This window comes from Mastigoproctus giganteus, chromosome 11 (genome assembly GCF_048544385.1).
Source record: "Mastigoproctus giganteus isolate SK-2022 chromosome 11, ASM4854438v1, whole genome shotgun sequence".
NCBI classification, from domain to species: domain Eukaryota; kingdom Metazoa; phylum Arthropoda; class Arachnida; order Uropygi; family Thelyphonidae; genus Mastigoproctus; species Mastigoproctus giganteus.
Genome location: NC_143585.1, coordinates 10,587,669 through 10,599,680, shown reverse-complemented (window position 1 = coordinate 10,599,680; position 12,012 = coordinate 10,587,669). Strand labels below are relative to the sequence as shown.

At 36.9% G+C, this 12,012-nt stretch overlaps 1 protein-coding gene across 3 annotated transcripts in view; it reads right to left on the bottom strand.

Moving 5' to 3' along the window:
• LOC150077697 (retinaldehyde-binding protein 1-like) overlaps nt 1-11,607 on the bottom strand; it is a 49,222-nt gene extending 37,615 nt beyond the window's left edge. The window contains exons 1-2 of one of the 3 annotated variants that reach the window (XM_090384291.1): nt 11,588-11,607; nt 6,001-6,205 (exon numbers count right to left, since the gene is read on the bottom strand). In XM_090384291.1, coding sequence (XP_090240417.1) covers nt 6,001-6,145 — 145 coding nt within the window. In that variant the 5' untranslated portion in view covers nt 6,146-6,205; nt 11,588-11,607. Of the gene's footprint in view, nt 1-6,000; nt 6,206-11,150; nt 11,312-11,587 lie in introns of those variants that run through there. The other 2 variants (XM_090384292.1, XM_090384290.1) reach the window with 2 other exon arrangements.
• Nucleotides 11,608-12,012: the final 405 nt, after the last annotated feature.

Sequence of the window (12,012 nt, the reverse complement as noted above, 5' to 3'; positions counted from 1 at the left end):
TAGTCCACGAAGAGCAGCACACCCATTGATTACCACCCTCTGTCTTCTCCGACTCAACCATCCTTTTATCCATTGTAGCAATTTTTCCTTAATACCATTCTGGTCTAATTTGTATAATGCTCTTCTATGCGCAACAGTGTCAAAAGTTTCCTGAAATCCAAATATATGATATCAAAATTATTTTTTGCATCCAGTTCCTTTGTAACCACATCATAATATCCTATCAAATTTGTTAGACAAGACTTTCCCTTAACAAACCCAGGCCGTGTCTGAATTTTTGCTGCAGTCTTGTCTAGATGATCCTGCAATGCATCTTTCACCAGTGACTCCATTATTTTACCCGGAACAGAAGTTAATCTAACTGGTCTGTAATTACTCTTGTCACCCTTCGATCCCCTTTGTGAATTGGGGATACATTTGTACATCTCCAGTCAGTGGGGACCTCCCCTGAGTCCAAGGATGCTCTCATAATTGTGGCTAAGGGTTTGCTTAGTTGCTTTTCCGCCTCCTTTAATATAACTGGATAGATCTCATCCACCACAGGTGTGTTTGTTATGTTGAAATTCAACAATTTCTCCTCCACTTTGCTCTCAGTTATTACAAAATCATTAAGCACCCTGCTACAATTTGATAACCTTCTGCCATTTTCAAACCTTAATAACTCCTCATGTGTGAATGTAGATGTAAAATACTCATTCAGTGTGTTTGCTATCTGAGCAGGATCACCAAATGTCGAACCATCGATGTTAAGTGGACCAATCAGATTCATTCCCTTCCTTTTAGAGTTTATATAAGTAAAGAAATCCTTGCTGTTTTTCTTAGCATTCTTTGCCAAAGATTTCTCGTAATCTGCCTTCGATTTCTCGTAATCTGCCTTCGCCTGCCTAACTTCCTTTGTGACCTGATTACAGACTAGCTTTGATTTGCCATAGGCATCTGAGTCGATTGATAATTTATATGCATCCCATGCATTTTTATTCTCTGTTACGAGTCTCAGTAGTTAGGCCTGACGTAGCCCAGTGGTCAGGACCGAGAGTGCATAGCACGCGTTCCTTGAGTGGACCGGGGTTCAAGCCCGTGACTACTAAATACGATAAATATTTGTATTGACGATTTATTGTAAACTCTACTGACTTGGTTGTCGTGCCGGAGTATAAACAGAAAATTTATTTATTTATTCATTTGACCACTATTTAGGCCTAAACCTTCAACAAAATTCTTAATAGGTATGAAACTTTTAGTAGCTTCCATGATTAATTCCTCGAATGCTTCCCACTTAGAATTTACTGTTGATAACATCGTCAGTTTATCCCACTGTACAGAATTTAAAAGCTTTCTGAGACCACTGTAGTCACCTTTACGGAAGCAAAAACCCTCTTCTTTAACCCTGATGGTAATTATATCTTTAAGTAATTCACGCATCAGTACACTGTGATCACTGCCACCTAGTGGTTCATTTATCTGAAAATTCTTAATACACAAATGATCACTGCTGGTAAACAGATCAAGAGTATAACCCTCTCTGGTTGCCTCTAGAACAGGGGTGGGCAACAGCCGGCCCGCGGGCCACATCCGGCTCGCGACGATGTTGAATCCGGCCCCCTCGGTAAATGCATAAATATAGAAAATCCATACGTGACTACACTCGCCGTAAACGTTCGGCTTAATTCGGTTCAATCGGGAATCGCGGCCAGTACAACAGTAACCAAGTGATTCTACGCAGCGTCAAAGAGTTATTTCCTAATTATTATTGTAGCATCGATCGAACGAAGTTCCTTTGGGTTTGACTTCTTATTGAAAAAAATAATATTGGTGCGAGATATTTTATGTTTTATGCCTTTTCTAATTATTAAAATTTTTAATTTAATATAATTTATAGCCCATAAAATGAGCCAATTAAAAAAAAAAAAAAAGAAAAATTGATGCCGAATGCCGCATTTTCAATGATAATTGGACATTCAGATATTTTTTTTAAAATACATTAATAATTTGGTAATTCAAGTAATATAACATTTTTTAGGTTCTGATTTTTTTTATTAAATCGTTCAATCTATTCCGGCCCGCATCATGATGTGAAAATTTCATTCAGCCCGCTGACGAAAAAAGTTGCCCACCCCTGCTCTAGAACATGCTGCTGCAGAAAACGATTATCCGATAAATCCACAAAAGCCTAGCTAGTGTGTGAGTGACCAACCCAAAAGTTCCAGTCAATATCTGGGAAGTTAAAATCCCCCATTATAAGACATTCTGATTTAGTAGCCCACTCTATTTCTCTGTACAATTGTTCATTGCACTCATTCGAGTCATTAGGCCTATAACACACCCCTGCTCTTACTTTTGCTTTCGCTGTGCTTTTGTCACACCAAACTGACTCAACAGTGCACTGTTCATCTATATCAACTGGATGTACTTCTTCTGATTTTATGTTTTTCTTATTTAAAAGCATAACACCTCCTCTCTTCCTGTCCTGTCTATCCTTTCTGTACATATTGTACTCCCCAAATTCCAGTTCTGCATTCCTTACATCTGTGTTACACCACGTCTCTGCTATTCCGACAATATCCGCCTTTGATGTCTTGACCAACACTTCAAATTCATCAAATTTATTTACTATACTTCTAGTATTGGTATACATGCAAGTATACATGTACCTATCCTTATTATTAGTTACCCTAAAACATCCCATATACCCACCTGTTTCACGATGACTGCCGTCCTTCCCTGAAACACCCAGCACCCCTCGCTCCAGGTCGCTACTTATTCTATTAGAAGTTGTGGAAGAATTACCTTCACCTCTGCATGCGGCTACATTTAAACTTTTAGTCTCTGAATCCTCCGAAGCTAGCAGTTTTCCGACCCACCTAACACTGCCTGGATAGCATCAAATATTCTTGCACCCTTTTTATTGAAGTGTATCCCATCCCTGTAGAAGTAGTCTCTCCTGTTAACAAGCACAGATCACTCTGAAAAAAATTGTACCCCTTGAGCTTTGCACATTCCTTCCAGGGCCGAACTGATTGACAAGGCTCTCATCATGTATTCGCTGCTATCGTGTCTGGGCAGAATTGCAGACGCTTTCAAATTCAACCCTGACTCACGACTTTTTTGCTACATTGACCTGTACTTGTTAAGTAAATCTGCAGATCTCGTACTCTTATTGGTACCAATAAGAGTCATTGGTGCCAAAGAATATCACCTTTTGTGCCCTTAAAACATGATATATGCTTTACAACGTCATCAACGTTTGCCCCTAACTGAGAGCAAAGTGGAGGAGAAATTGTTGAAATTAAACATAAGAAAGGCACCTGGGGTATATCCAGTTATATTAAAGGAGGCGGCAATGCAACTAAGCAAACCCTTAGCCATAATTAGAAGAGCATCCTTGGACTCAGAGGAGATCCGCACGGACTGGAGATGTGCAAGTGCATCCCCAATTCACAAAGGGGATCGAAGGGTGACACGAGTAATTACAGACCAGTTAGTTTAACTTCTGTTCCGGGTAAACTAATGGAGTCACTGGTTAAAGATGCATTACAGGATCATCTAGACAAGACTGCAGCAATAATTCAGACACAGCATGGGTTTGTTAAGGGAAAGTCTTGTCTGACAAATTTGATAGGATATTATGATGTGGTTACAAAGGAACTGGATGCAAAAAATAATTTTGATATCATATATTTGGATTTCAGGAAATCTTTTGACACTGTTGCGCATAGAAGAGTATTGTACAAATTGGAGCAGAATGGTATTAAGGGTAAGTTGCTACAATGGATAAAAGGATGGTTGAGTCGGAGAAGACAGAGGGTGGTAATCAATGGGTGCTGCTCTTCGTGGACTAATGCTATTAGGGTAGTCCCACAGGGTTCGGTGTTGGGTCCACTGTTGTTTTGTATTTTTATCATTGATGTTGATGAAGGTATATCAGGCTTTGTGTCGAAGTTTGCAGATTATACAATGGTTGGCAGGGTTGTTAATGACAGTAATGGCAGTGTGCTACTGCAACAGGATCGAGATAATTTGGGCAGATGGGCTAAGACGTGGAAACTGAAGTTTAATCTTGACAAATCCAAATACTGCCTATGGGTAGAAGTAACCCCAGACAAACGTACCAGCTGTGTGGTACTACACTTAAGGTGGTGGAAAATGAAAAAGACCTGGGAGTAATTGTGCAGTTAGATATGAAGTTTTCTGAGCAATGCACACAGGCTGCCAGGGCAGGTCATGGGGTTTTGTCAATGATATATAGGAATTTTGCTAGCAGGGAAAAGGAGGTGATTGTCCCTCTATATAAGACAATGGTCAGTCCACGCCTTGAATACTGCGTACAGTTCTGGGCGTCTCATTTTAGGAAGGATGCAGATTTACTTGAGCGTGTACAGAGAAGGGCAACAAGATTGGTGAGGGGAATGAAGGGATCCTCTTATCAAGAGGGGCTTAAGTTCTGCAAATTGCAGTGGCTGGAGACTAGGCACCTGCGCGGTGATCTGAGTGAGGTGTATAAGGCCTTGAATGGGTTTAGCACGCTGAATTCTGATGGGATCCTTCCACTTGTTCAGATTACGAACCTAAGGGGGCATAAATTCAAATTAAGAAAAGGCAGATATAGAATAGTTGTGGGGAAATTTGCCTTTAGCCAGCGGGTGGTTAATTGCTGGAACAAACTTCCATCTGTCGTTGTGGAAGTTGATAGGTTAAATAAATTTTAGGAAGAACTGGACAGCCATTTGGAGGGAATGGTGTGATTGTTTTTTTCTATTTGGCTGATGCTGCATAATCGCATACACTTGCTTTCTTATATCACATGCCACTACTTCTACTACATATCCTCGTCCTGTTCCATCTATCCTTTTTACACAATATATTTCCCGTCTCCCTGAAAATAGAGTCACCAACAATAACTAGTTCCTTTGGGACCAGCGCATTCCGTCTTGGAGATTGCCGCTGTGTTGCCTGATGCCCAGGAGTGAACTCTGGCATTGAATTGGGCAGCTGAGAGCTTGACGGGCCCCTCATGTTAATTTCTTCGAGGGCATCTACCCTACACCTCAATCTCTCATAGACGCCTAGTAGAACGCTGAGTTGATACCTAATTTCTAGACACTCGCTGCACCTGGCATACAAAAAGACATCCTCCTTGGCTAGATCATGTTCTGTTCCAGAGAGTTCGGCAAACATTTCATAAGTTGCACATTTTTTTAGGCTGTGATGCTTTGGAGAATCGCGCCCCTCAGTTCTCCCCCGAGTCCCAGTACTCCTGCCACGTTGTGCCCGTTGCTTTGCTGCTCTGGTGTGGGGCAGGATATTTTAAATTAATAAGAGGAATAAATTTAATTAATTAATTGCCAATACTGCGCTATCTAATAAAATTCTAAATGCAGTGATGCGTATTACGCTATATAATCATACGTTAGAGCTGCCTAGTTATCACAATTAAAAATTTGAATTCCCTACCACTCTATACAAAAACAGTGGCTGGAAGATTCGAACGAAATAACGGTTTTACGTATATTAAATAGTAATCTACAAAAACTCTTTATCTAAATTATAAATAAAAATAAGCAGCATAACTATAACTATAAGACTATGTATAAATTAGAATATAAAATAACAATTAGGTAAATAAAAAGGCAAACACATCGATTTTTCGGAGCCTGTAACTCACACCTGTAATTTTTAAAGAGGGTCAGCGCCCACTATGCAGTAATGAACGAAGTAAAGCTTTTTACTACGAAATTTAACTGTATTCTAATCGCAGTAAGGTAAGGGAGTATCATATCAGAGCCCTGAAATACTCCTCCTCTGAGAGGAGGAGTATTTCAGGGCTCTTCCTCAAGTGCTTGAGTCTCTTCTTTAGTTGAATGAAGAGCTAATAAGCATAGTTCTTTTACTGTAAAAACAGTTGTACATGATTTTGCCTATCTCTGCATACCTTGTACCTCTAAAAAGCTTTACGTAATTAACTGTATTTTTTTTTTTTTTTTTTAAATCAGGATTACTTACCTGGTCCCAGTTCCTTTATGCGGTTCGCGTAAGATTCTCTTGTTTCCGAATTTTCACATATTTCCTTCACTGTTCTCTCAATATCTATCTCTGCGAGAAAATGGTTCTCCTGCAACGGTTTATATGAAACTCCTGTGCATGCCATTCGCTTGGACTCGGTGCAATCAACGTTCTATTGAAGAGATGCCGGGTAGACGTCAGTCAGCTAAAATCATTAATCACAGTTACACTACCTTAGCATTGGAAGAGTAGTCACCTCAACAATATTGAACTGTAAAGTATTAAATCATAATTTACGTAGCAGTCAATATTCATGCAGAGCTAAAAGAAGATTGCGTGCTTATTCTTAACTCGGATTCTAAAATAACATTAACTTATTATAATATAAAGTTTAGCGTATATTCTTAAACATGTTGCCATATGGGATTCAGTGATATTGTTGGTGATATTCCACTAAAGTATCAATCTTTATACATTTACGTACATTGCAAAAAACACGTTGGCATATTTATCGTTTGTATATGATTTAGAAAACTTAACTTATTTTGTAATCTTCATTCGGTTTTTGAGCATTATTTTGCTCCAAGTCATCTATAGAAAACGCTCCTGAAGTTTGGCCAACACATTTCAGAGCAATCTATGTTGACTGATTATGATAATCATATTACCATGTAGGATTTCAAGATTACATAATCAACAGCTTATTTTAATTAATTTCATAATTCCAATTATGGCATAAAACTATAAGAGGTATTTAGAAATTATATGAGTTATATTCAGTTACTTTTTTTCTGGCTTGAAGACGCATATTTAGACTATTAAAAGCTGCTCGCGACTCCACTTATTTATTTAATCAATTAATACACTAACCGCAGAAGGGCCATAACTGCTAAAATGATGTAAAGAAGGTAGTATATTGTATTCAGTATCTATAAAAAGGTGAAGTAAGATTTTAATGAATACATAATATATACTGTGTATAATGAAAACTTATAACGTAAATAACAAAGACAAGGTCCACAACGAGATGCTCAGATGGGTCCAGATGGAAGGAATTTACCAACGTTCTGGCAGTAGTCATCCGTTAAAAGGCAAAATGTTTGTATAGATCAGGAACGATTATCTTCTTACAGTTCTTATTTTCACAGAACTTATCAAAACTTAGATATAAGGTGAAACAGAGATCAATTACATTGTTTTACATTGTTTTTACACTATGTGGAACATATGAAACGAATCGATCCTGTGTGCGAGGGCAAGGTTTTTAGAAGTTATGACATGTATTTTGAGGTTATTAGTATTCGGAGCACCAAACCTCGTGTTTCAGTGTGGAGTGGACTTTGAGATTTCGAAAAGGTTTGCTAGATATCCTGTTAACAGTCACAGAGTCCATCATTCCCACCCTAGGAATCATGATGCGCACTATGATGGAGTTTAATACCAAATCGAACTTACACTACATACACAATAACAACAGAAGATACCTTTCTGCAGAGTAAACAAAATGAGAAGTGTTGGATACATCACAAAGTTCCGCCAGAGTCGCCATATAATTGCGTAGGCTTTGTATTTTTAAAATGGTGGTTGAAAATAATATTATCATCCGAGAGTAAACCCATATCTTGTGACAAATGGCCATCTAAGTGTCTTAGCCGGTGATAACCTACTGCAAAAATCATTATAATGAATCTATACTTTAATTATTTTGGAATGAACTTAAAAAAGGAAAACTTCTGTATGGATTAAAAATACATATTAACAGAATAAAAACTAAGGAGAGGCTGAAAATCGAAAGATGCATTTAAACGAATCTTACTGGTGACATTAACTAAATGTTGCAAAAGTATTTCGAAATTTATAAACTGTTAATTTTATTCAAAAGCGAAATGAAGAGATATTCTTTAAACTTTCCTGTTATATGTATACAAGCTTTCCACTTAGAGGTTAGGGGAAAGGAAGGACCACATAAAAGTTTAAATCAAAGTGCCTACACCAACACAGGAAATTTGGATTTAATTTTTCCTTGATTACTGAGGGTATAACAGTTATATCCTTTTTCTTATGTATGAGAATCTTTCCTTATATACGAGGTGTATATCCAGGAATAGACGAGCATATTTGCAGTGTTGACATGCTACCCGATAGTTGCAAGGCGGTATTAAGCTAATGCTATTAATCTAAACCATATTGAGCAAAATAATGGAAAATCCTAAGAATGAGCCAATGTTTCTTTATTCGCTATCGTGTTCGACGTGCTATGAGTGCTACAGAGAGTGTTAAAAATATCAGAGGTTTATGGAGATGTGTTTGAAGAAAACTGCAGTTTTTAAGAGATGTAGGTACTTTTTTTTACTCCAGAATCATAGCGAAGAAAAAAGACAGGACTTTGCATGGACTTCTGGATTGTTGCAACTCTTTCCCAAATCCATGTTTATCATTTAAATATTTAAAATCATTTAAACCTTCTACAATCATCTAACGATGTGACAAAATTAAACATTTTTACTCCGGGTATCAGAAAATAAACTGCAACAAGTAATCCTTTAAAGGTTGTAACTGTAACACGCATGCAAGCACCGAAAGAAAATCCAAACTGCAGTATGAAAAAATTAAAGGAAAATAAAAGCATGAAAGATAAAAAGCAAGTGCTTTGAACTAACTCAGAAGCACAGCTGATCTGAGACCTGCGATGATTTAGTGACAGCATTTGTTATTCTTCTTTCTTGCCTATTGATTGCTGCAAGAGGTGGAAGTCTCGTTCAGGCATGTATCATAGTATCCCAAGATTCCGTGTCACTATTCTTTTCTAAGTGCGTGGCCGCTCTTGTTTTAACTTTTCATTTCAATTTTATTATATTTTTTCATTGTATTACGACGATGTATCACCATTATTTTAGAGCCATATTGCAGCGTTTAGTGACTAGGCACCAGCGGGGAGACTTGACTGAGGTGTTAATGCCTTGAATGCTAAATATTGATAGCATTCTTCCACCTGTTCAGACTACACATATAAGGGATCCAAGTTGAGGATGGTTGCAGGATAGATGTGCAGAAGTTTTCCTTCAGTCAGCGGATGGTTGATAGTTGGAACAAATTTCCACCATGAATTCAAGGAAGAACTAGACAAATCCATGGATGGGTGAAGGGCGTAGTGTTTTTTTTGTTTGTTTGATTCTATATAAGCTTGCTTTCTTGCATCATTTGCACCGCTACCACTGCTTATAAGAAATTGCATCGCAAATGTGCAGATACTTCTGCAGGTTCTGGAAAGAGAGAGAAAAAGAGTTCGTTGCTTTGCATCCAGCAGTCTGATGACTGCTATTTTTTTTTGCGCACCTGTACCTCAGCCGCATAAGTGGCTATGGGAATGAAGATACAATAATTCATGAAAGAAATCGGGGAAGTGCTATGCGAATCCTCAAAGCGTGCTGAAAATTCTTATAGCATTACGACTTCGACGGATGACACCACCAAAAGAACATCAAAGAGAATAGCAGTATCAAGCCAGCAAGAATATTTGCTGATACTACAAGGAAGTGTTAGGCGAGTAAGACAACTTCTAGTTTCTTGTGTTCGTTCTATTGGGAAGGTGTGGGAGACAATAAGGCATGCTGAGGTTCTACGGGACAATAAAATACTGTATATAGCTTATGCTAGAGCTACTAAGAGCGAAACAGGCACACGTATATATGCTTGTAGACTAATGATAGAAGTAGAATAAAGAATTCTGATGAATTTCAAGTAAAGATTAACCCGACAGCCGTGATGCCTCTATTTGTAGCAAAAACAGTTTCGGGGCACTTGACAAGTGCCCATTTTCTTAATTTCTAGAAGACGTTTTTGGATTCTTTTTTTTGTTTTAAATTCTGCTTGAATAATGCCAATATTTCATCGCTTCTTAATGCATTTCAACATTTATTGTATATAAATTTTTAATCAAAGGATATGAAGTTTTTAAAACGTTAAGTGTGTTCAAACCTTTTATTTTCAAAAAAAAAAAAAAAAAACATGGCAAAGAAAAATTGACAAAATAGGACCATTACCCTCTCAGTCTTTTCTATTTTACAATTTAAAAGACCATTAAAGACTTGAAATTTCAAACTGCGCTTGTGCTTTTAAATTTCTATTTATTAGTAAGTACACAAATTGATTCAAAAATTTAAAAACTTATTTGAAGTAGCCTAAATTTGTACTAAATTGAGAGTGGGAATCATATGCAATATTCTGTTTAATGCCTAATCAATGGGAAATTGCTTCCTTTTATACGTATTCCAGGAAATACTGCTGTATTGCAGAATGGACAGCGATTTCGCAATGTGAGTTAATTTTATGCAGAGTGGTTATTCCAGCTTGAGTTCTAAGTTTAATTGAATTTGATTTAATAAGTAGCAATGCGATTCACTAATTTTCAAATATGAATAAAAAAGGCATTTTCAAACGAACATAAAGAAGAGTGAAAAACACATTCTATAACTGGTCCTTAACACTTTACACCATCCTCACTGCGAGATGTGGAAGATATAAATCTGCACGAATTTGGGAACACCTTGAAAGCACCATCGTGATTCAATCAGATGATTTAAATATCAAATTTATAACTCGTCATAAGCAAAGAGTAAGTGATAGTTTTGGTTTTTCTCTCTGTTTTTAACTCCATAAATGTATTAATGACTTCGTGTTACAAAAGTCATAAGTGCATTTGATTCCTTCATTTAAGCCATTTTCGATTGCACGAATCTGTTTTTAACTTATCTAATTGTACTGCTTTCATCTTTCCAAAAGTACAAGTTAACGGTGGTTGTTATAATCAAGATTTGTATTTGGTAGCGGAAGTTGATAAAACCGATTGGGTAAAACTGGTATTCGAGTTTTGAAACTTCATAAAATTGGCGAGCAAAATCCTGTCGAGAAAAAGTAAATATCGATAGAAGTGCCATTTTAAGCAATTTTAATTTTTCTCCTTCAAATAAACTTGGTCATCAATTTTACTGCCGTGTTTTATGAGGGCATCGTTAATTTTTTGTCATTAAAATATATTCCGCATTGCCGAAATCCATTATGTACATGTAATTGCAGGTGCCCCAAAATGAAATCTATTTTTCTATAGCAAGGGTGATAAACACGTTCATAAAACAAGCTAAATGACTTACCTGGACGATCGACCACTTCAAATTACCGCTTCTTTACATTTGCTTTAAATTCGTATATCCACATTGACGTCAAATCGACGTCACCGTTTTGTTACGAGGTCGACTAGAAGTCAGCCTTGGTTTTGTTTTTAACTGCTTTAAACAGTCGACTGGTCAAAATAGGCTATACTTTCATAACTCCAGTAACATTAATGAGTTTTAATGGACTATGAATGCCTATTATTAATTATTTTAGCTAAAATTTTATAATTCGCTTTTGTCAGCGCAATGCTTCTAAAGTTACACCTCGTCTCCCCCCCCTTCTGTTTAAAAAATAATGCTACTTAATATTACGAAAGAATGTTATAAAAAGAGAAATATATGACTTAGACTTCACAAAACAAAAGTCCTCTGGTGGTAGTTCTCTCACAACAAAATTCTTGGTCAGCCCTACTCACTTTTCGCATTGGTGCAATACATCTGCTTTCCTTTTGTTGTCCTTGGTATTTTCGTACACTTTTCCTTTTATGCGGCCTCTTCTTGCTCAAGCTTTCTTTGCGTCTGCGTAGAAAATTTCTGTATAAAAATAGTAGGCGAATTATCCTGTATTGAAAACTGAGACAATAATGTTTTCTCCTTAATGACGGTTCAGAGTTTGTTTTCACACATACCACATAACTCTTGTTATACTGACTACAATAATTAATTAATTACAATGCATGCTTCACAAGAAACATCTAATTCAAAGAAGTAGAAATATGAAAGCCGAGTATAAAAGGAAGTAATTATATAAACAAATATACAATTTTAGAAAAGTCGAGTAGTGGTAACTGGGGAATAACAGGAAAATATTTTTCCTTATGACGTTGTTTTCTTATTTATA